Source organism: Polypterus senegalus, chromosome 8 (assembly GCF_016835505.1).
Source record: "Polypterus senegalus isolate Bchr_013 chromosome 8, ASM1683550v1, whole genome shotgun sequence".
NCBI lineage: Eukaryota > Metazoa > Chordata > Cladistia > Polypteriformes > Polypteridae > Polypterus > Polypterus senegalus.
The window spans coordinates 4,021,980-4,045,877 of record NC_053161.1 but is presented as its reverse complement, the minus strand read 5'-3'; the positions used below and the strand labels follow the sequence as shown (position 1 = coordinate 4,045,877).

At 36.3% G+C, this 23,898-nt stretch overlaps 1 protein-coding gene across 5 annotated transcripts in view; it reads right to left on the bottom strand.

Moving 5' to 3' along the window:
- LOC120533710 (protein shisa-like-1a) overlaps positions 1–23,898 on the bottom strand; it is a 434,490-nt gene that overhangs the window by 120,145 nt on the left and 290,447 nt on the right. The window contains exon 5 of one of the 5 annotated variants that reach the window (XM_039760621.1): positions 6,585–9,034. The exons of 3 other annotated variants lie outside the window; for them this stretch is intronic. In XM_039760621.1, coding sequence (XP_039616555.1) covers position 9,034 — 1 coding nt within the window. In that variant the 3' untranslated portion in view covers positions 6,585–9,033. Of the gene's footprint in view, positions 1–6,584; positions 9,035–18,566; positions 19,669–23,898 lie in introns of those variants that run through there. One more of the 5 variants, XM_039760619.1, reaches the window with a different exon arrangement.

Below are 23,898 nucleotides of genomic sequence, written 5' to 3'. Positions count from 1 at the left end.
GAGTTATTTGGAAGTGAAGCTCCCAAGGAGATAATGTATGTACTAAACTATATGGCCCAACATCAAGTGATCTGAAACAGAGCTCATAACTCTTAAGCTGCTGAAAAGCACAATTTTAAAAAGTCTATTCAAATTTGTTTTCTCTCACAAGAACATCAGGTGTAAACAAAAAAATTGGTTGAATTTAGCAGCTTCAACAATAACTGACAGCAGATTGAAATGAGCTGAATTCAGTTTCTGTGTGACAATTAGCAAGATGGGCAACTGTAAACCATCCAATGGCATTTTTGGATAAATAACAATAAGTCAGGGATATTCTGATAACAATTCACAAGTGAGCCTGGGTGGCACATCATTATTTCTGCAATTAGACAGGTTGTTCTTTGGCCTGGCTCTCCTCAACGTGCAATAAGAGACTCTGGTTAGCTATTTGCATGTTTCTAATTAATACACCTGAGGCTGCCAAGTTAAAGCCAGTGCTTAGTAAGGAGATGTTGATGGCACATCTTCAGTGTTGCTGAATTACAAGAAAATGTATACAGCAACTATGACTTTAAAGCTGGCACTGACACTTGAATGCAAAGCAGAATGGCTGGTCACTTACTATACAAAAAATGAACAGATAGAAAAAGTGGTCATTTTGTGAGGCTTCTCTTCATGACTTTCAGAGATATGTCATTTCTCTCACAGATCTTCATTAAACCAAAGCTGACTGAGGCTTAATGGAGAGATTAAATACATCTGACAGATCTCTGGAGAAATCTAACACATCTTGGAGCAAATCAAAATTAGATACTATATTTCATGAGTCTCTGTTAATTATCACATCTGCATATAATATAATATCATATGGGCTGTTTGGCCATCCTGAGGTGGGCTGGCACCCTGCCCAGGGTTTGTTTCCTGCCTTGTGCCCTGTGTTGGCTGGGAATGGCTCCAGCAGACCCCCCGTGACCCTGTAGTTAGGATATAGTGGGTTGAATAATGGATGGATGTTTGGCCATCTTTAGCAATTTTCACAAAATTGATTACTTCTGTGGGTCAGCAAGGGTGAGGTCTGGGTAGATATTTGATATAGGCGTAGTTCAGAGGTTACCAGAAAGTATCCATTAGCGAGCAGGATGTTAATGCATAGTACAACTTCATGGCAAGAGTGATATGGCATCCTATAATCTCAATCAATGAAGTCCATCTATTGATATAATAATATATTATGTAGTCCATCCATCATCTTACCCTCTTAAACCATTTTAGGATCATGAAGCTGCAGTGCCTTTCAAAATGACCAAAGCAGTTCATCAAGAACATGAAGATTTAACATACTGCATACATAAAACAGACTATATAAAGTAGTACAGTTAATAAGATGGGGCATGGTTTATATTTTTACAGTATGATGGACATTTTCATTCATAACTGTTCTCTCTTGTTCCTATCAAGGGTCAAGATAGGCCAGAATTTATTGTTGCAGCATTAAATACCAGGTAGAAAACATGGATGAGGTGGCAATCAAAGGGTATAAGCTAGATCATGCCAATTTTGAATCAGTAGTCGGCCTGTTTTTGGAATATACAGTATAAGGATCCCTAATGGGCGGAGTGGTGGCTCTGAGGCTAGGGATCTGCACTGCACACCTTGCAATCTGAAGATTGCTGGTTCGAATCCCATAAACGCCTGAAGTGACTCTACTCCATTGGGCTCTGTAATTGCTTCGTCATGGGTATAATGTTAATCTGCATCCAGCCCTGCAGGAGATTGGTGGCAGGAATGGGACTCCGGCCACCGTAAAAAAACTGTTCTAGTGTGGTGCTGAGATGTCACCCGTTGTGTGGCAACAAGCTGTAAAAAAAAAGTAAGCGCATGCTCCCAACCTCTCTTAAGATCCACAGAGAAAGGATGCAATCTTTGCACAGCCAGCGTCCAGTGTGTTATACACTGGAATTGTAAGGTACCAGTGCCAACTTTTCTGTGCATGCTTTAGAAATATTTCCATTTTTGTCCCCAACTGAGCACACTTGGTGCATTTTTTTTGCTTTGCCCTATAATGTAAGCTGCTTTGTGTTTAGGCTCAGTACTTAAGGAGCTACATAAAATAAACCCTAGTGAACTAATGTAAGCATATCCACACAGTCTCACTTTGTAGCACACACAAATGTCACAGATTTGTTTAAGACTTTTGTTTCTTCATGACATTCGTTCAACTTTTACACTCCTGACTTAAATATAGCTCACTCTACGGTGTGTCCTTTGCTTCGACAATGAAGAGCAGACAAGGCAGACTAACGGTAACCTTAGCAACAGGTATTCATTTACTGGAGGAAGAGCTCTGCATCTGAGAAAAGTTCACTTGCAGTAATTATTTTAACAAATTCTTCCATACATTTTCATGAATTCCATGCTCATTTCAGCTTACAGAATTTATATCTGAACTATCTTATAGTTAAGAAGAATAAAAGAATCTATTAAAACCCATGGGAGTTTCTGGCATGGGGGTAAAATGACTTGAAAATGAGCTAAATATCACAGTAGAGGCAGAGAACGTCAAGTGTGTGAAGTTATTTCAGTACTTAGATTTACTCAAGATCAGACAATGCATGATATGAAAATAAAAATAAAGTCTGAATGACAACAGCCAGCTAAAGAAGCGAATCATTACCTAAATAATATAGTTAAGGATTGATTGGCATGACATATCCAGGGAATGATTTCTGCCTTGCAACCAATGCTTTATGTGATCTTGATTTTAATCTGAGAAATGTGAAAAATGGTAGGATGAATATATTGAAGTTGTTCAAAAGAGAAATCTGACAATATTGTGGAGTGCAGCATTCCACAGTTTGGAGACAAGAATGATGAAGAGGGAAGAAAGAAATAAGTTAGAAGCACTTAAAGCTTGATTGACTGATTGTATCATTGTCATTTTTATGTGCTTGTTGTTAAGCATCTGCCTAAGGAAGCAGTATGATCAATGCAAACCAGGGACAAAAAAAAGTCTTAATGGTTTTTTATTCTGTAAATTTGGCCAAACTCTGGCAGGTGGAGAGTCCAATTGAAGGTGTTATCATTGATTTTTTAGCCCCGCTGAGTATGTCTGATGTTTTGAGGGAATAAAAATACACCTCATCAGACACACTGACACTACCTAGCCCTTGTTTGCGTGGTGGCAGCTATGGATTACAACACACTAGGAGGTTATACATTACTTCTGTAAAATGAGGAATGATATTCTTTCAAAGTACATTCTTTATCATGAAATTTATTAATATGTAGGTTTGTAAAGGTTTGCGTGATTCTTACTTTATTGTTGGTAAGCTGATATAAAGTAAATAAAATATTTTTGATTGCAGTTCCTACTTAGTAGGGTCAATATGACCTTTAGCTTATTATAACTGGCAAAGTGTGTGATGGACTTGAGCCTTGCCCAGGGTTTGTTCCTGCCTTGTGTTCTGTGCTAACTGGGATTGGCTCCAGCACCCTGGTCTGGTGAAGTGGAGTTAGAAGATATCATGACATTCTAGCAAAGTCCTTTATTAAAAAAAAAAAAAAGAATTCTTGTTCAGAAGCTTAGTATATACAGTTAGAAGTATAGCAACAATACAGCACCTTTATAACAGTGAAACTTAAAGGGTGAATACGGGCACTCACATGTCGCATAAGCACAGCGCTTGTCCTACTGGTCTAGAAATGTTGCCACAATGGACAGCATAAATGAATGTTCAGAACAAAATGAGTTTCCTTGTCAAGGGAAGGTGGCTCGATATATTTCAATGTTTTTTTAAAACTATGGCATTAGGTGTCAATGAAGAAACCAAATTCTTCACTTTTTTGATTTGAAAATGAGCTTGGCAAACTTACAAGCCTATTCCGCTAAAAGTTAAATACTGCATGGGATTGCCTTTATAGCTGTACTATGCAGACTGTAAGACACTAAGTTTCAAATATTTTGTGCTGTATAAGACACATTTTAACATTACATAGCATCATTCACAGTGAAACTTAAAATCAGTTTAAGAAAAACCCTGATTTAGTATGTATTATATACAATGGTGCCAAAAGTTAAAATCTACTTTTCTAATCCTTAAAATTAGTAGTTTAATTCTGTTCTAACATGTCTATCTGAAATAAGAGGGTCCTTGCATTTGTAAAACTCAGAACAGTGAATATACTTTGAGCTTCTTGGCTTGAAAAAAAGATTTACTGCAAAACTGTAGTGACTGGTAAATGAAATGTCTTTTGTGCATGTATGCTGCAGGCAGGTAAACCATCTTAAAAATGAAAATTTGAGATCTACCTGTCATCTCATCTTTCTTAGTGTTTTACTTGGTGTATAAATACTCAATGTCTGTCTTAGTTTCACATGTACTTTCATTTTTTTCTAGTACATAATTCATTTATCAGTATGCTCCTGCTCCAGTTACTATGGCCAACGACCAATACATGCGATTGCTCTTGTGGTCCATTTCAGTTCTTTTGATCAAAAAATCTTAACACTGTAAATAGATACTTATGGTAATGAGATTTAGGTCTTAGCATGCGCACATCTTATCCTTTACTGTGAGCTTTTATGAAGCATTGCAAACTTTAGGGCCTAAATCACAGACAGTAGCTATGCACCCTGACCATCATTAGAAAAATGATCTTTGTCTTTATTACAAAAATTATTTGTGAGGACAGTATTTTGTTACCTGATTTTAAAAATGTTTTAAATGTACCTTTTATGTCTATTTAAAGAAAAGTTTTCACTGATTGTTTTTTCAGGTGGACAATTTCTAAATTATAACTTTAAAAAAATTACAATAGTTAGATTGTTGTGTTTGTAAGGGTCAGCCGTTTGGTTTTGGTTAGTATGGATATTGGCATTGGCTTTTTTTTTTCATACGATATTAATAAATTCAACGAAAACAAAATGATGCATGATCATGAAATGTATTTAATCTCCAAGTAATGTGTTACCACATAAGTTACTACTAACATTTTCCTTTTTCACATACGTTTTTCATGTTATTTGACTACCGTTCGATTACCATTTCTTCATCCCTTCCAGTATGTATGGTTTCTTTTTATGGGTTTCCACATAATCTTCTGTTTGTAATGATCAATCCATGATTAACATTTTTTTCCTGTCATTTTTTTGTTTTATCAAAGGACAAGCACACAAAGTTAATTTAAAGGAATATTACTCAGTTTTTACTCACATGGGTCTGTTTTGTGCCACCAGTCAAACTGCAAACCGTTGTAGGTTGCTAAACCCTTTCAAATACACCCTCTTACTCTATTATCTCTATCTTATTGCAATTTGATTTGTCCATTTTCTGAACTATGTTTCCCATCATTGAGTTGCAGGAAAGCTGCATGCAGAGCTAAAGACAGGAACCAGCCCTAGGCAATATATTCATCTATTACTAGGCACAATCATCCAAATGTAGCCAACTTAGAATAAGCAGCATGTGTAACACTTGCATTTTTGAAATGTCAGGTAAAATCAGACTGATGTGAGGGAACAAACATGGGAATAATGTTGGAATTTCTCACAGATAAATTCAGCAATGAGGATGCAGCAGCAAGCACTTTGCCTTTGTTCCACCCTTATTGTAATACGCTGTGTAATGAAATTTTTTGTTAGGTATAGAACAGAAATTCAGCGGTTAAGTAATACAGAAATGTGGCTTTTCTTCCAACCCTTTAGCACCGCTAGGTCAGGCTTTCTATGTACAGTGGAACCTCGGGTCACGTACAAATCGGGTTACGACTAAAAAGTTAACCAAACTTTTGCATCTATTCATGACCACACACTCAAGCCAGTTTTCCCTTCCGGTTTGTAAACGCCGATGATTTATGCACGTGTTCAGTCTCTAACTGTGCAGCAAGCGAAAAAGAGTGAGCGAGCAAGAGAGCACAAGAAGGCAGTTAAAGAATGCACCGGGCTTGTTTTTAAAGAGACTGCAAGGTCAGTTTTCTCTGTTCAAGGTTTTCTCAGTGTTATTCAATGTTTTTACATTTAGTTTACTATTACACTGTGCATTCAATGGTATAATTAACTATTTTTGTGCTTGAAAATCTTAAAAAATATATATTTACATACAGCTCATATGGTCCGGAATGGATTAATTGTATTTACTGTACATACAATCCTATGGAGTAAATTACTAGGGGTCACGACCAGAGTTTTGGAACGAATTACGGTCGTGACTCGAGGTTCAACTGTATTTGTTTTAAGAAATTGCTCAGTTGAATAATGTTCAGTGTTTATAACTGATCATCCCCATCATTTTCAGAAAAGCAGCTGTCAAACTCTTCTTTACATGATAGAAAAGGGGGCAAATCTTGATTAAATTGGAAGAACTCAAGTGCAGGCTCCAAAAGACATGCAATTCTGAAGTCATTTTTTAAAGTCTTAGACCTGTGTGACGTCAGGATGTGTCGTTTGATAAATTGCAAAAAAAAAAGGATTTCAAGAAGCTGTGCACGGAAGTTAAACATTTGCACTGTGCAGTTTTTTTGTTAACCCTATGCAACACCACTAGGGGTATCAGGTTACCACTTTTAAATTAAATTTCTAACTGTTTTGTTACCTGGTGAAATAAGTCAAGGTGTCCTTGCAGTGATTTTCCATTCCTGCAATAATGCACAGAAGTCAAAGGTATCAAAAATGGGTATTTATTTTAAATAATAAAGCAAACCGGGGAAGAACCAATAAGAAGAACACGGAATATAAATAAAACAGCCAAACATAAAACAAAGACTTGACTTAACTAAAGAAAATACTTAAGATGTGTCAACAAGCTGAGGTGGCTCAACCACCCACCCACTCGAAACCAAACGACATCAAAGCAGGTCTCCCTCGTTACTTCCAGCCATTTTTCTACAAACACGTTTGCCTCTTCTTCCTAACAGCAAGGTTTCAACCAAAGTCATGTAACATCTGAAATTTCTGGACATTTGAAATTATTACACTTTGGGCTGGTCCCTCTTTCCTATTTCCTAACAAACTGGACTATCAGGTATCCCATTATAATCAGAATTTCACTACATGGAAACAAAAAAATGGAGCCTTTTCTGTCTGCTAGTATCTTGTTGGAATGAGGTGCAGTGTCTAAAGCAGCACTTTGCACACATTCAAAACAGGAGACCACATGGTCATATGGCTTTCTGGTGTCCTGTTTGGCTTCTATCATCTATTTCAGTCATTTGTTTCATCGCTTATTAGTGTAAGACTTTTTGTACAGGCAAAGGACAAACATTTCATAGTCAAATCAATCCATGCCTTTTTACCAGAGAAGATACCTTTGGATTTGAATCCTGATCCAAATCCTTTCATCTTACTGGCAGTTAGGACTAAAAACGTTTTGATGTAAACCATGTATCCAACTTGATCTCTATAACCATAAGGTATGAGTATGATTCCATCAGTGACCACAAAAATGGAAGAAAGCAGTAAACCTGTCAAATGAGATCTGGGAGTTTAAAGTAGAGAAAGAAACCAATGAGAATGATCTGCCCCAGACAGATGATGCTTTATGTCGTCATTCAGTTTATGATGATGGAGTTAGCTTAAAAATATGAGCAGTGAAGAAGCTCCAGGAAAATTATGTACACAACATGAACAACAAATTGTTACTTTATTAACAAGTCTTTCACTATGAAGACATGCTTTTCTATCACAAAGATAAGACAGGCCTCCAAACATAAGGCAGGCAACCCAGGTCCCTTATAGTGCAGAATGTGGCTGTCATGGTTATGCTATTTATCAAAAACGCCTACAGCTCTGGTCACACACAGAGTGATGTATCATTAAAATTTGATACACATAAAGTACTCTAATCTGAATTCCTCATGTGCGTAGCCCCTGATACACATGGTAATATTCTGGAACATTTTCACTTTTTCCATTACACTGTATCCTTTGACAGGCACTGTATATCCGGAGTTAAAGTAAGCTACTCCCTGCCTGTAGATAGTAACCGTCCCAGAAGCGCAATATAGCAGTAAGGGAAATGCAACACTACGACCCAGCCTAACTCCTCCAGAGCCCAACAGCATTAAAAGTAATTAGTAGGAATATAAAGCTACAGGCCATCTTCATATTCTGGCAGAAATTTGCACAGCTTAAAAAGTGATGGGAGACATCAATGGACATGTCTAACCTCTGTACCCTATGGCCCTACACATAATATTGAACTCAGTGTAAAATAAAAAAAATATGATTATCAAATAAAAGCCTCCACCTTGTCCACCCACTGTTTCCACACTGCACTTAGGGAATCAAATAATGTGGTCACCATGATTATACAAAATTATGAACCACTCCCACCCTCCCCCTGTCCCCAGAACAGACCAAAATACCTCCAGCAGTATAAGTTTGGCGGCGAGAAAGAAACAGTGTGACATATCTGCTACAAGAAAGATATACAGTATATACGCTTAGTTCTGAAAATAATATTTAGGTTGTCCTTACAATAACATTACCTTTGTCAGACAGGCTGGTTACTGGGCCTCCACAACATTTTTCCAGTGAAAGGACTGGTGTATGGGTTTGCATTAGGTAAACCCTTATGCAAATCACAAACCCACACACTCATATTTGTGTGTGGGTGTGTGAGAGAGATTACGTAATACTAAGTTAGAGCAGTGCAAGATTAAATGCTAAGACAGACAGACAGACAACAGTTTCTTCCGCTCAAGAAGCAGATGCTGCACCTGGCCTATGCAGCTACGGTCTCTAATTTCTAAGACTGATGGAGCGCGGCTTACACGAGACTTCCCATGTGAACAGGTTCCAAGTGCACATCTACAAGCACTATATTGCTTACACGTCACACTCAAACACATCGCCAACTTTTCTTCGGGGAGGGGGCGCTGTTTGCGTCGATGTAGCTCCTCTCTGCCTCCGCTGGCCAAGTCATGTGAGTGCTCCCCAGTGTCCCTAGGACTTCAGTTCTCACCTCCTCTAGCATTTCAGGCAACAAACAGGCATCCAACAGACACGAGCGGATCCTTGGTGGTTTGGTGTTCTTCAGTGTTAATTTGTTTTACTCTATGGTACAAACAGGAAGAGAGAAAGAGAGAGAACAGAAGTTATACTGTATGTAAATCAGATGCTAGCACCAAAAAAATGAAAAGATGATCAACACAACACATTGTCAGCTTGCTAGGATTCCCCGATTACCAAAAAAAATCTGTGAGCATTCTGTAGATCAGTTACTTGTATTGTCCGGTTGTTGCTTGTTCTGTCTGGCAAATGTTATACAGTAATCCCTCGCTATATCGCGCTTTGACTTTCACGGCTTCACTCTATCGCGGATTTTATATGTAAGCATAACTAAATATATAACGCAGATTTTTCGCTGCTTCGCGGGTTCTGCGGACAATGTGTATTTTTACTTCCTGTACATGCTTCCTCAGTTGGTTTGCCCAGTTGATTTCATACAAGGGACACTACTGGTGGATGACTGAGAAGCTAACCAATCAGAGCACGCAGTTAAGTTCCTGTGTGCTGAATGCAGTGTTAACCAGGAAGTCTCGTCTCGCTTATTCAGCATCAACGTGTTTCGCTGTGTAAAGAGTTAACTTTTGTGCTCTTTTGTGTTTATCATTGTGCATAGTCAAGCCCTTCATTATGGCTCCAAAATTATCTGCTCCTGCTGCTGCTTCAGGGGCTGTGCCCAAGCGCCAACAGAAGATGTTAACGATTGCCGAAAAGGTAAACGTTTTGGATTTGTTGAAGGAAGGGAAAAGCTACACTGCTGTAGGACGCCATTACAGCATCAATGAGGCTACGATTCTTTTTATTTAAAAAGTAGGAAAGGAATATAAGATCTACAGCTGCAGTGTCCTTTTAACCAGGGTGCAAATGAGTTGTAAGTGGATGTAATAAGGCAGTAAGTAGTCTGGATGGAATCTGCTTTAGGGATTTGGATTGAAGACTGCCAGAAGAAGAACAACGGCAGTGCTACATAATCGCCTGAAGTGGCTCCTTTAGAAGAACTGTAACGCTCTCCTTTGTTGTGCAGTAAAATTAAACTCATTGTTATCGGACAAGTCATCATATCATTGTTGGTGAGTAACCATAATTAATTTTCTACTTGCAGTACTTAATACATGTACGTACATTTAATGTCACTGTACACACATTTACTGTATAGTATTTTTCTTGCATTGTACGTATTTATTGCTGGTGGCCTGTCTATCGTAATGGCTGTAACATATGTGATATCGGAGACACTCGATATCTTTAAAATAATATTTAGGTTTTACTGTATATAAACAGTGTGTTTATATACATAATTTCAATGAATCTTACCTAATATCTAAGAGAATATAAAGGGATTATGCTGTATATCTCTGCGGGGAATATTTATAAACAGTGTGGGAGAGTTTATAAGGGCTTAAAATGTATAAAAATAACGATACAAACATATGGTTTCTACTTCGCAGATTTTCATCTATCGCGGGGGGATCTGGAACGCAACCCAAGCGATCGAGGAGGGATTACTGTACACTGTTACAAGGCCCTGTCACTAAATGTACCTTCTCTTTTATCTGCAGTGCAGAGAAGACATCCAGGGAGGACACTTCACCCCACTCATGGTTCCCAGATCAGGTTCTGCCCCTTTCCAGTCAGACTCCATCTCTGGAGGATGGCATCTCATTCTAACCCCACCCTCATATAGTCAAGGGCTCCAAAGTGCAGGAAGCCTTTTGCTCCAGATGGAGAGTCTAGTGTTTTGGGCTAATCATGGCCATTATTGATGTGGTGCCCCAGTGCATGCTTTTGTTTTTTGTTTATCTATTAAATGGTGCTGCCCAGTTGGTGTGCCAATACTGCTTTGTGGGTTCTTTTGATCTATCTACACAGTCATAACATCAGTAACTGATATTTATACTTATAAAATTTCACTTTGCATATTTATTACTTATTAAATATTGTGTTGCCTTTGTGTTGTTTAAATGCAAAGGCAATATGATGTAGTGTCTGCTACACTATATTGTTGAACCATTATGTCCTATATTGCTGCTGTACTTTTGATATTTATGTATTAGTGGTACTAGCAAAAAACAGTTTTCAGTGTACTATACTGTGAGAAATAAAGGCAATAATTTGAAATAGAATTTAACTAAAATAAAGGGGTTTTAGCTTAAGGAAATTATCCTTTAACTAAAAGAATGAAATCCAGCACCGTGTCTTACTTAGCACTATGTTCAAGCCTGAATCATTGTTTTGTGGTTGCATAAAAAATGTATATATAAACAGAAACTAGGAACCTCCACATTTAAGTACATTATAATACTTAAGCTCTCAGAATAATGGCTCAGTTCAACAAATGCATCATTACCTAAACACACCTAAGCCTATTCCTGGGACCATTTTGAACTTTCCAAAGTTTACTTTGGCGTACTATGAATGCAATATACAGTAGTTACAAGAAACTAGTTAGGTTATTTTACAAAAGAAACAAATGGCACAGACATTTAAAAACATTACACATGTAAACAGAAAGGTACAGATTCTATGAAAGTAAGATTCATTAGAATTTCTAAAATCCTTTCAGAATATGTATTTTAAACAAAGGCTTTTAATTTTAAGACCATTCCAAAGAATTGTGTTATATACACCACTGGTCAAAAGTTTTAGAACACCTCGTTTTTCCATTTTGTCTTCAAATTTAATCAGTCGAAATGTGATACAATGTGTGGCCTAAAATGATGAAAAGGTATGCAGTAAACTGCCAGAGGTTTAAATTTAAAGTTTAGGTTAAAAAAAAAAAAACGAAAAAAGGAAATTTCATAATATTGTAAATAACCTACAGATGTTCTGCAGCCATTATATTAAATTAACCCTTGCCAGCTGAAGAAGTGTCTAAACCTATGCTGATTACTTAAAAGCCCTCTGTCTATCTTAAAGCAGAGATGGAACAGACTGTGTTACAACACCCTCTGAAGAACTACTTGGACAATATTACATTGTAAAAAGTTGTAACTCCCAGTAATAATGGCAAAAGATGGCAATTAACAAATGAAAAGGGACAAAACAATATTACCCTTAGAAGTGTAGGCCTTTGATTTTTTTTCTGTAATTTCTCTAAATGAAAGTGTCAGACAATCCAAAGGCAATTAGAAACTTGAAGAAACTAAGATAGGAAGAGATCTGGCAAATCCAAAATTACAACTCAATCACAAGACAAGTTTCTGAGGGTCACCAGCTTGCATGATAGGTGCCTCACAGCACAACAGCTTCAAGCACAGCATAACAGTAGTCGAAAAAAGCAACTCTTGGTTTCCACTGCGAAGAGGAGACTTTGTGTTGCAGGTTTAACAAGATGAGTGGCAGTAAGAAGCCATTCCTTAAAGGACAAACTAAGACAGCCCAAAACATACCTCCAGAATATGCCAAGACTACATCAAAAGAAAACAACAAGGGAGTACATCTCAAAACATGGACTGCCCAGCACAGTCTCTAGACTTAAACCCCACTGAGTCAGTTTGGGATGAACTGGACAGAAGGGTAAAAGGAAAGCACCCTACAAGTGCAACCCTTTTGTCAGAATGGCTGCAACAGTGTTGGGAGGATCTTTCTGACCAATATTTGATTACCCTTATAGAAAGAATTCCACATGTGTGTTTGACTGTTATATCAGCAAAAGGTGACTACTTTGGTGAATCAAAAATTTGAATAAAATGTTGTCCACTTAATGATTCCTTGAATATTTTGCCATTGTTTATTTGTTCTATGTTTTGATTTCATGAGTTCTAAAACTTTTGACCAGTACCCTATATATAGTACAATAAACTATTGAGACATGTGTTGCACATTCTCAAATGGTGATCACATCACCTTCCTCAAGGTTGCATATTAAGGTGGTGCTGGGAGTTGACCCTTCCATTTTGTGCTTTCTAGATGAATTCCAGATGTTCACCTCCTCTTCTTAGTTCTGCTGTTAAAATGCAGCTTGAATACAGCCTCTCTTTGTTGCATTTTTAAACTCGCTCACTCTCATTTTTTATTTTCAATCTGCTAGTTATCTTAATCCTAACCTGATATTCGCAGTGTGATTGCAGTGTGCACATCCTTCCTTTACTGCAATTGTAAAAAACTCAATAAGGATCTACATCCTGGTATTTTTAGCATGGGAAAAATACTTCAAATATCATTGTACACACACGAGTACTAGTAATTATTTATTAGCAAGCCATGTAATTTAGTGCACTGGTACCTTTTGCTTTGTTGAAGCATCTCAGATATGCACAGGTACAAGCCATAATTCTCTTTCTGATCATGTTTTTGCTTGCATTTCTTAACTATCAGTCATTGGTTATACATGTCTCTCTTTGCACTGCATATATCACATGAACTGCAATGTCAGCCAATTAATAAGTTGTTACTGGGGTTGTGATCAGTGTCTGAGTGTGTTGTGTTTCAGTTCACAGCAGTGTTTTCTGCAAGTGACTTATTTAGCAATTTGAAAAAATACATGTGTTTCGAACACTGTGAACATACAACTCAATGACTTCAGATATGGATTATGTAACACGAGTACGAGATTTTTAATGGATTTTTCATATTTGCTTATGTCCAGCTTTGGTTGACACAGACTTATATTGTATCAGAAACTGTTCTTTACCTGTTCTGCATGAAAACGTGAGATGATTTTTTTTTCTTGGCCATCAATACAAACTATAAGGAGGTAAGTAAGATATTAAAAAAATGTGTGTGTGTTAAACATTTTGGAACTCCAACAAAACAAAGAATAAGTTGTAGCATTGCCACATATGGGTTTTCCCATTTTTTAGTATGTCCTGTTTAATGTTAAGTAAATGTTTATTTTTATAATGCTGACTTCCTAGGTTGTAAATATGGGGTGTTTGGCTTTAAACAAGGTTTGGACAGTTACAGAGGGGTTTATAGGAATTGTAGTTTGTGACTGTAAATATAAAAACCGGAAGAGGATACAATGGGACTTTTGATTTTTCTATCAACGTAAACATCTCCAGCAGCAAGGGAACATTTTTTTCTGAATTGCATAGCACAGCCAAGAAGAATTTGCCCTGCCATCATGTACATGGACAGCACTGAGCATTTTCAAAATACCTATAGTTGATGCTCTTCAAGGACGACTCTCAAGGCTATAAAAAAAACTTCTGTATACTAACGGTAGGGGATTGTGGTTCAAGCGGTGTTACACGAAGCTGTTTAAAAAGGGAACAATCCATCTCATCTTTGTATCAATAAAAATGTTCACTGCGCTTCAAAATTCACAGACACTGTACTGAATATATCATCTGGGGGATTGATTGGAGGTGTACATTTTAAGTTTATTATTAATTTTCATTGTTGTGTTTGTAAACAGTTTTATATATTTGGTGTGTAATATATTCAATTTATTTAGACATTTTTCTAGTGACAGTGCACTGTGGATTGCGCCTAGGATAATATTCCAGCACTAGCTGCTGTCAAGTGAAAACATATTTTTCCTTTTATTTTGGTCCATTGGATTCTTGAGTTGTATGTTGCCTCCTCATGTGTTGTATTGATTCCATGGCTCATTGAGGGAATAGTCTATGTTGTGCAGGTCTAGTCTTTTGATGCCAGAGCCTTCAATAAAAGAAAGTTTCTTAAGCAGTTTCTTATCAAGGTTTATTAGTTTTTAATTTGTTTTGTCCTGACTTCAAGTATTTTCTAGTCCAACTGATCTACTGATTAAACACAATTTAGTTTGCCACTGACTATATTCTGCTTTTGCCCTTAAGATGTTTATTCTACCTTTTACTAAACAAACAACAAGCAAGGTAGTCATAGAAGCAGCATCTGAACATTTGAGCCAGGTGTAAACTGGCAAAGAAAGCACGAAAATAATATATACATTATTTTCAACCCAATTATTAGCATTATGAAGCAGGCAAGAACTACCCTGCGCAGCAGTCTTGCACAAGACACACGCTCGCACACATACCCAACAGCCTGTCATAGCAGCCTAACAATGTGTCCCTTAATATAATTAAATATGCAATATTTTCTAAGACCAGAACAACCATAGGATTGAAACAATGTCTGACCTTTAATTAGAAGAGCTGAGAAACCATGAAAAGCAATCTCCTGTCCAACAAGTGGATGCACATGGTTTCTACCTTTGAAAGCATACACTAAGTTAGTCATTTAATTGCTAGGCCAATGAGAAATGGAAAGGGGACTAATTCTACAGTATATATGGGTATTTGGTTAAGGTATTTGGTGATAGGGACCATGGTATCCATTTAAGGGAATGGGAAACTGAGTAACTGCTGTAGAGACCTGACCCTTTAAGGGCTACTGAAAGCTGAAGGATGCACTGGGATCTGCTTGAAGGAGTTTGGTATTCCTGTAGCTGAAGAAGTGACCTTGACCCTTGACCATAAAAATAGCTACTACTCCTAAACTAAATTGACTACAAGAAGAGATTTAGAGTAGGGCTGATGTTCAATTAAAAAATATAATCATGCTTAATAGTACAATTAAAGGTTTAATTTAAATTAACTGCATATTCATTTCAATTTATTTAGTTTCACGTATTAATTTCTAATATAAAGCAGTTTTAAGAATCACTTGCATAAGTATATTAAATTATTCTAGTTAGTTTATTGAACTGTTTTGTGTAACAGAAACAACAGTTGGCTACAGTTGAGAGAGAGAGGTTGGGAACATCTGTTGATAGAACACGTTGTCGCACCCACAACATAATGAACCACCCAGATTGGGACCCGAGTGCAGTTGTGCAATGGCTGACTCCTCACCACCATACTGGAACAGCGCAAGGTGTTTTTTTTTATATAAACAGTGGCTAGAGTTCCAATCCTGCCACTAATCACCAGGTTTTCCCTGTAAGTTGGAGGTAACATACAATTAATTAAACAACAACAACTTACCATGCCTGCTTTGGGGGAATGTCTGAATGATGTATAAGGAATCGAGCGATTCCACTCTGTGTCCTCTGCTTGTTACCTGCCTGGACAAGAGTAACACCTGCACTGTGCTGTATCAGGTTAGATATCCCTCCATGAACGACCCAAAAAGCTTGATAGGAAACATATTCATTGCCATCAACAAGGCTGACCCACTAACATTCTGTCTCCCACTCAGACCGAAACCTCAACAGCATCTTTTACATGCAGACTTGGATTAGCAGACATTACACTACAGTAATGTACCGTGCACTGCATGTACAGTTATGTTCTGAATGTTCCGCTCTATAGCAAAATAGGACTTTTTTGGGGTTTTTTTATACTTGATATTTTTAATACATCATTGTGTCACCACACCATAATTGCAAGGAAGATGCTGATGCGTGATCTCACTCATAGTACAGTGATTATCCATTTGCAACGTTGGCACGACATGAAAATGAAACATATTCACTCTTCTGGTTTGAATTTTAGTTTTCTTTTGTTATTCTCTGCACGTTGAAGAGCTACTATATATATATTAAATGATGTGTACAAAAATATGGAACAAATTGCATTCCTTGTTGATTTAATACTGTATTATTTAGTTCTGTGGCATTTTATTTTCTTGTATTATAAGGAGGGAATGGTAACCCTTTTAGTGTGTGTGTGTGGATGAAGATCATCATCAAGAAAAAACAAAGAAAATGATCAAGTGCCGATGACCGGCTATAAGTAGCAATAGACTTGGAATTTTTGATGCTGCTTTATTAATAAAATGTGAAGTGTGGCCAAATTAACTGGAGAAAATTAATGCATTTAAGGGTTGCGTTAAAACATTTAATCAAAGAAATCTTAATGCCTTTAATCACACATGATAATGGCACTTAATCAGCAGTTCTAGTTTAAAGCCATCATTCTCCAGAAAGCTGATTGAGTCAACAGTCTGGAAGTAAATTATAACAAATGTCTAGTAGCAGAAGGTAATAGGGAAGGTGCTTTAATTCTACAAGGGAAGTGGCAAAGCAGGAAAGCCATCATGCCAAGTAGACAGGGGCTCACAACTTGTGACAGATGGTCCAGAGAGAATTACATGAAAGTGAAAACCTTCAGAGTCTTGCCTGCATATTTTGAGAACAGCATGGTGATGCTACAAGTTATTATGGGCAATTCTCTAATTTGTTCTTCTTTTGCCTGCTCATTTATACTAAGATTTTTCTAAACACATTGACTACTCTAGAACATTTAAAGCAAGATTGTCTATCAAGCTATCTAAACTATGATAGAATGAATAGTCTGTTACATGCATAGATAACAAAACTTGGAAAAGTTAGACAAAGAAATTAACATTGAAAAAGAAATAAAAAATAAAGCCTTGGAAATTCAAATTAAAATCTGAGACTTGCAACTTACTTCAAAGTGGTAAAAGTAAAAAAGTTTCCAGAAAACATACTCTTGTCCTCATTTACTGTATCATTTTTTGAAGATGTAATGAATAATTTAATCTTTAACAAGCTCCCTGTAATATAAACTGGAGTTGTTAAGAGTTTCAGGAGGAAAAAAAAGATGGTGTTTGCATCACTTCCAAGACAAATAAAAGCATTTAAACATATTTCTAAATCAAGAGGCATATTGTAGTGCAGCTCACTACCTGTATGACCGAAGAAGTTAGGCAATTGGCAGTTACAGATGAAACTAGAGATGTAAAAGATTAATGTATATCAATATATATGCTGATTTTCTAGCACAAAATGCATTGAGAAAGATTTCACAGCTACTGTCGGGAGCAATTGTGATCTTTTCCAACTGTCAAACTGTGTCATAAATATTCTGCAGAATATAATAAATAAATATTACAGAATATAATATTTTAATATGATCTTCTTTTAAAAAGGAGCTGATAATTTTAAATTCAAACTGATGATGAAATGATATGCTCTTCTAGACTTCTTTCACCCATTCACTAGCTTACATGCTTGATACCTCACTTTCTTTTGGACTACTTTTCACTCATGCTTCTGCTAGGTACAGATGTGCAGTACGGCAAAACTAGCTACAAGAAGAAGAAAAAAGACTGATTGATGATGTAAGAATTTACATTACAAATGCAGACAGTGTAATGTTACATTGCTGGTTACATTGCTTTTCAAAGCATCCACACAGCAATGCAAAGCAACATCTTTCACAACAAAGCTGTCAGCATGGCAACAAAGAAACAAATCACTTATTACTGAAGTACTTTAACTAAATATATCAGGTGACATCTACCAACAAGTTGTGGAACTGAAAACTTATGAAAGAATTCTTGGAGAGGAAAAAACAGGGGTTTAAAACTAAAAAAAAAAAGATTGCTATACAGTACAGTGGAAAACCCAACAAAAGTCTTAAAGGATTTGTTCTGTATTTTTCAAATCGGTTATTTCTTCATGTTCATGGTACATTTTAATATGCCATATGAAATTGTGTTCTAAACTGAAGCATTTTAGTAACTGTAAAAATACCTATCCATCACTTGTGTTTATAATGGAGGTTATGGGAAGAATAATGGAGGAATAAATAAGAAATGTGATAGTCTTGGGTCCAAATAAATAGCACTGCTAAAACCAAATGACTTAATTTTTATTACAGTTTCAAGAAGAAGTGATGCCTGGTAAAGAAGATGGGCAGTATTCATTACTACATAACACTTTATGTGGTTAAATGCTGCTGACAGAATCCATTAAGGAATAACCTCATGAACAAAAGAAACCTTAGATAGAAGTTAGATAGTCTACTTCAGTATACTGTGCTTCCATTTGGACTTTGTGGGTCTTCTATGGCATTTCAGAGGCTTACAACTTGTGCTGAAACAACAGCAGTATGCAATTGTTTATGTTGATAATCTGCAGTTAAATTACAAATGTGGAAAATATATTTTGCCTCTACACACATTCACATACTTTTAACTCAAAGACATTTATTGGGTAAAACTAAGTGAAATTATATTAGATTAGATAATTTTACTTTATTGTCACATACAAATATAAATTATTGTGCCTCATTTACAGGGGATCGCAGGTGTGTATACACAGGCAATAAGTCAATAAGACGATGTATACATAAATAGGCATTGTAAATAGGAGCAGAACAATAATGATCTAATATACTGTACATAGTGCAAACTAGACCTGTAAAGACATACAGATTGCACAGTAGCTAAGACAAAGGCAGAATGCAGTACACATGTAACTTACAGCAGAATTACACATAAACCAGCAGGTGGGTACAGGACAAGTAGGATCAGATTACAGAGAGTTCATTTACAGTATGTTATGGCCTGGGGGAAAACTCTGCCCCTGAAGTGTGTGAAATGTGTGTGTTGAGGCTATGGTAGCATTTACCAAAAAGAAGATGAGGAGCTGGATGGCTGTCATCTGATGGATTCAGTCCACCTCAGACATTGGATGGAGTGGATGGTACGAAGCTGTGGAAGGTCAGCCCCAGTGATTTTAGAAGCATTTTGGACAATCCTTTGGTGGAGCTAGAGATCGTTGCAAGTCAGATTACCAAATCACACCATGATGCACACAGTCAACATATTTCAATACTTCAGCAGCAGACAGTCTCCTGGAATTTATTTCTTATCCCAAAGCTCTTTAGCCTCCATAGGAAAAAGAGCCCCTGCTGAGTTGAGACTTTGCTGAAATACTTCATGTCCACAGATTCCAGAGGACTAGAAACCAAATAGAACCAAGGCATATGAATCAGTTCCCATCACTGGTAAAAAAAAAAAAAGTACTTGTATGAATTGTGCGTAATTATAGCTGATTCATTAACATCATTTCATACACTACAGCAAATTTAATGCATCTGTTATGTAGTTTGTGATGCTACATTTTAAACTGTATCAAGCATTTATCACATAATTATTTATTTTATGTACTTATAATTTGACTTTGATTACTACTACAAAAATTCTACAACCTAAATAGCTCACTTTCTTTTCATAGTATTTATGCATTGCGCTTGTTATTGCAAGAATTGTCACTGGTGACCCAGCTCCATGGCAACCAAATAGCATGTAAAGACTGCAGGAAATTGAATGGATGGAGAGATGTTCTTAAAGCTTTTGTAAAGTGTTCTTCAATTATGAAAGGAGTTAAATCCAACATGAATTGATTTATTTTGTTTGTTGATCAATTGGTTGTTGATTAATGATCCTGGAATCCTATTTGGATTGGGATAATAAATTTTGCTTCATGCTTCTGAGACAGCTCTGGGAGACTGAATTGGATTAAGAAGGCCAGAAAACAAATGAGTTTAAGTAATGAGGCAGTAGCCAAAACCAACAGCAAGTATCCATGTACATAAAGTGTGACCCAAAATCAATGAATATAATCTCTTTTCAAATCCCACGTGTAGCTCTTTATAGTAAGAGAGTATCAGTAGACAGGCACTACAGGTTTAAAGTCTAAGGATTTGAGTCGCATGATTTCAAGTTCAAATGTCCCTGCTGCTCCCTTAACCTACTTACTCTCCAAATGTACAATTCTAAAATGTCTCTGTTGTGAATGTAAAACATGCTATCTGATGTTTATTACAAAATGCACTATATATAATCATTAATGACTTATCAGACCTTGAGGATAAGTAGATATTTAACATTGTAGTTTTTTCACTATGTTTCTTTTTTTGTTAAGCTAAGTAAACTGCAGGAATAACTTGTAAGCTTAACTTTTAAAATGAGGAAAAGAATTTGCTGTTATTTTAAACTGCATCTATTCAGCCTGTTGTTGGCATGGACATTACCTCCTCTTATTTGTGTAATTGTCAATTATATACAGAGTCATAAATTTATTCTGTGATCGACTGGCTCCATGCTACCCCGATTTGGATCAGAAAATTAGAAAATGAATGGATGGATGGATGGATGGATAAATGTCATAGGTAAGGTCTGTGGTCTTATCAGATAACATGTATATATTTTATATCTGTGGGCACACTGCGCTTTATGATTTACACATACAGTACAAACATTTACATGCATAAACACTGTACATTGCTGGCAAATGTATGGTAAGCAAGTCATCAGAATCATACCTAAGCAACAGTTAACAGTGCATCCTGTAGTTATCAATTGTGGAGAGAACAGAAAAACTCACAGTTTCAAAAATAAAGTGCAGTAGGAGACTCAACAACTGAAAGTGCCAATGCAAACAGAAAAAAACCTTTCTAATGATGATTAGCCAAGCACAGACCTAGAACACAGAGGCAAATTTTCAAAAACTAAAAATGTTTGTGGTTCTGCTGCATTCCCCCAAATACTTTAAAGTGCAAAAAATATGTAGGCAGCTGGAATGGGAATGTTTTCAAACACAGAGGGTAACTGATTATTGCTGATATTAAATACTTAACATTTACGGGTACTTATTAGGGAAAAAAATATACTTTGTAGATATATTGAAATGCTGGTGTAATGCATTGGTTTTACTCCACACACACACTCACTAGCATCAATTTAGTATCACAAATCCACATAACCTTCATGTCTTTGAACTGTGGGAGGAACAGGAGCACCTAGAGGATACTCTTTAATGGGAAATGCATATTTGTGAAACTAAATATTGTAGTTTAATATTTTAAATGTGGTTTTCTCTTTTTTGGGATATAAAAGAAAAAATGAAATTTTGTATTACTTTTTAGTAGGTCAGCTTTAATATCATATCAGAGCAATACCTTCAGAGAAATTGGAAGGAAAGCAATAAAAACATTCAGTGGGCATTCAGTGTTGATAAAACACATTTTTGGAAATATTTAAGATTGTGGTTGGTGGATTTAAGGGTATTGAAAAAGTGAGCATCTTAATATCATAGATTCTTAGGAGAGAGTAAGTAGATGGCAACGGGGCATCAAAAAATAATTAGTACCATTCATATATGCAATAATCAGTGGTATGAATTATTTTATAAATACGTAAAAAGTGTAATTAATCAAGAAAGGCCCACCACGTACAGAATAAGATAATGCTTACACATACATTGATTAAGACTTTAACATTGCTTTATGTATTGCCATTGTGAAAAATACTAGCTTATAGCCGATTACTTCACTAACATATCATCTGCTTTCCCATGTGCATTTTACATATTGTCCTTTATAAACAAGAAAGAAAGTGATGGCAAAACACATTGTGTAATAGGGAAATAGACAATCTAGGATACAGGTGGCTATGCTGATGCTAGCAACTAAAATAGTTAAACATAGAGCTCTGTCACACTGAGAAGCAAAGAGGAAAATGACAAAAAATAGTGGAGCAGGTGAAGGCCTACAAGTATTTGAAAGTTAAGTTACATCAGTGCAAATATTGTCCCACAGGTTTGCTGAACTTGAGGTGGAGGTAGCTAGCCTGTGCTATAGTACAGAATTTGTCATTTACAGAGGTAAAGTTCATCTTCGAAGTCGAATGGTAGGAGACTCTAGAGTAGAGAGGTTGAGATATGTGATTCATGCTTAGGTACAAAATCAATGAATAAGGTGTTTACTGTCCAGGAGCATCAGCTTCGGAGCTGGAGGTGTCCATCCATTTTCTGGACCTTGAGTACTTTGACAGTGGCTCTGATAGCTCCGAGTTGGCAGGCAAGAATGAGAAGCCCTAGTGGGCCACCTCTAAGCTGGCCCTTAGAATGGGGAATTAATGATAGTATGAGACTCTGTTATTAGAGGGACTGATAACAAAGCTTAGCTTTTGTGGCAGGGAGTTTCTTACAGTTACATTTACAGTTGCATTTCTGGTGAATATGTGGGAGACCAATTCAATTTTAAGGAATACAATGCAAAGGTCTGCATTTTCAATATGCCAATCCAAGCAAGACTGAGAAAATTCATTTTAATGTGTTTTTTAAATCTTGTTGTAGGATAGATTGGTCAAGGCGCACTGGAGTTGCTTTTCCAACAGATGGACAAGTACTAACTGGAGGGGTTGTATATTAACCAGAGGGGGGAACTAATGTATTATAAAGTCATACGCATAGGTTAATCAGCTTTGAAAATATTAGCCTGCAGGGAATAAGCTAAAACAAAATAATTAATGCACAGAAAGTAATAAACATAAGCAAAAAGTATTCAGAAAAGACAGACCAAATCAAAAAGGTGGAGAGAAATTTTCATTAGGTATATTTAAATATGTCTGCTTTAAATAGGAGATAAGATGCATCTTTGTGAAGATATGAGGATTTCCTTATAAGCAGCAAGGACAGAGGCCAATATTAGAAGTGTGGTACAGAACAAGTAACAATGTTAATATGCAACTTTTTTAATAATATCAAAAAGCAAAGTTACAGGGGAATGAACAGTAATAGAAGACTTCAAACATTAACTGGCAAAATACATACGGAGAAGTAACACAAAAGATAGAATCTATCAATCAATCAGTGACTCTTACTTTTTTTTTAAACTCCATATGCTACAAGAAAAACCTTTTTAAACTTGTTGATCTGTAAAAACCCATGATAGACTTCAGGGGGTAGTTGTAAATTATTTTAATAAATAAGTGGCACAATGCTTGCCATAATATATATATATATATATATATATATATATATATATATATATATATATATATATATATATATATATATCCACCTAATGTCTGCACCCCTCCGTGCCCCAATTTTTTTATTGAGATCATTCTTTTATATCATCATCCATATTATGTCTTCCTTTTTCTTTAATTCCACCATTTCTTCTTTCAACCACCAGTTGCACTCTTTTCTCATTTGATCCCCTGAACATATATCCTGTAAATCTCATGTTTCTTCTCATCATCTCCTCCATCACACTCGTTCATATACCCATCCTCTTCATCACTTCTTCATTTGTCACTTTCTCTGTCCAGCTGATTTCCATTATCTTTCTGTAGCACCACATCTCAAAGCTTTTCAGGTTCTTACCAGTTTCTTTTCCATATGTACATGTATTGCTACCATAACCTAAAATTGGGAAGATGCA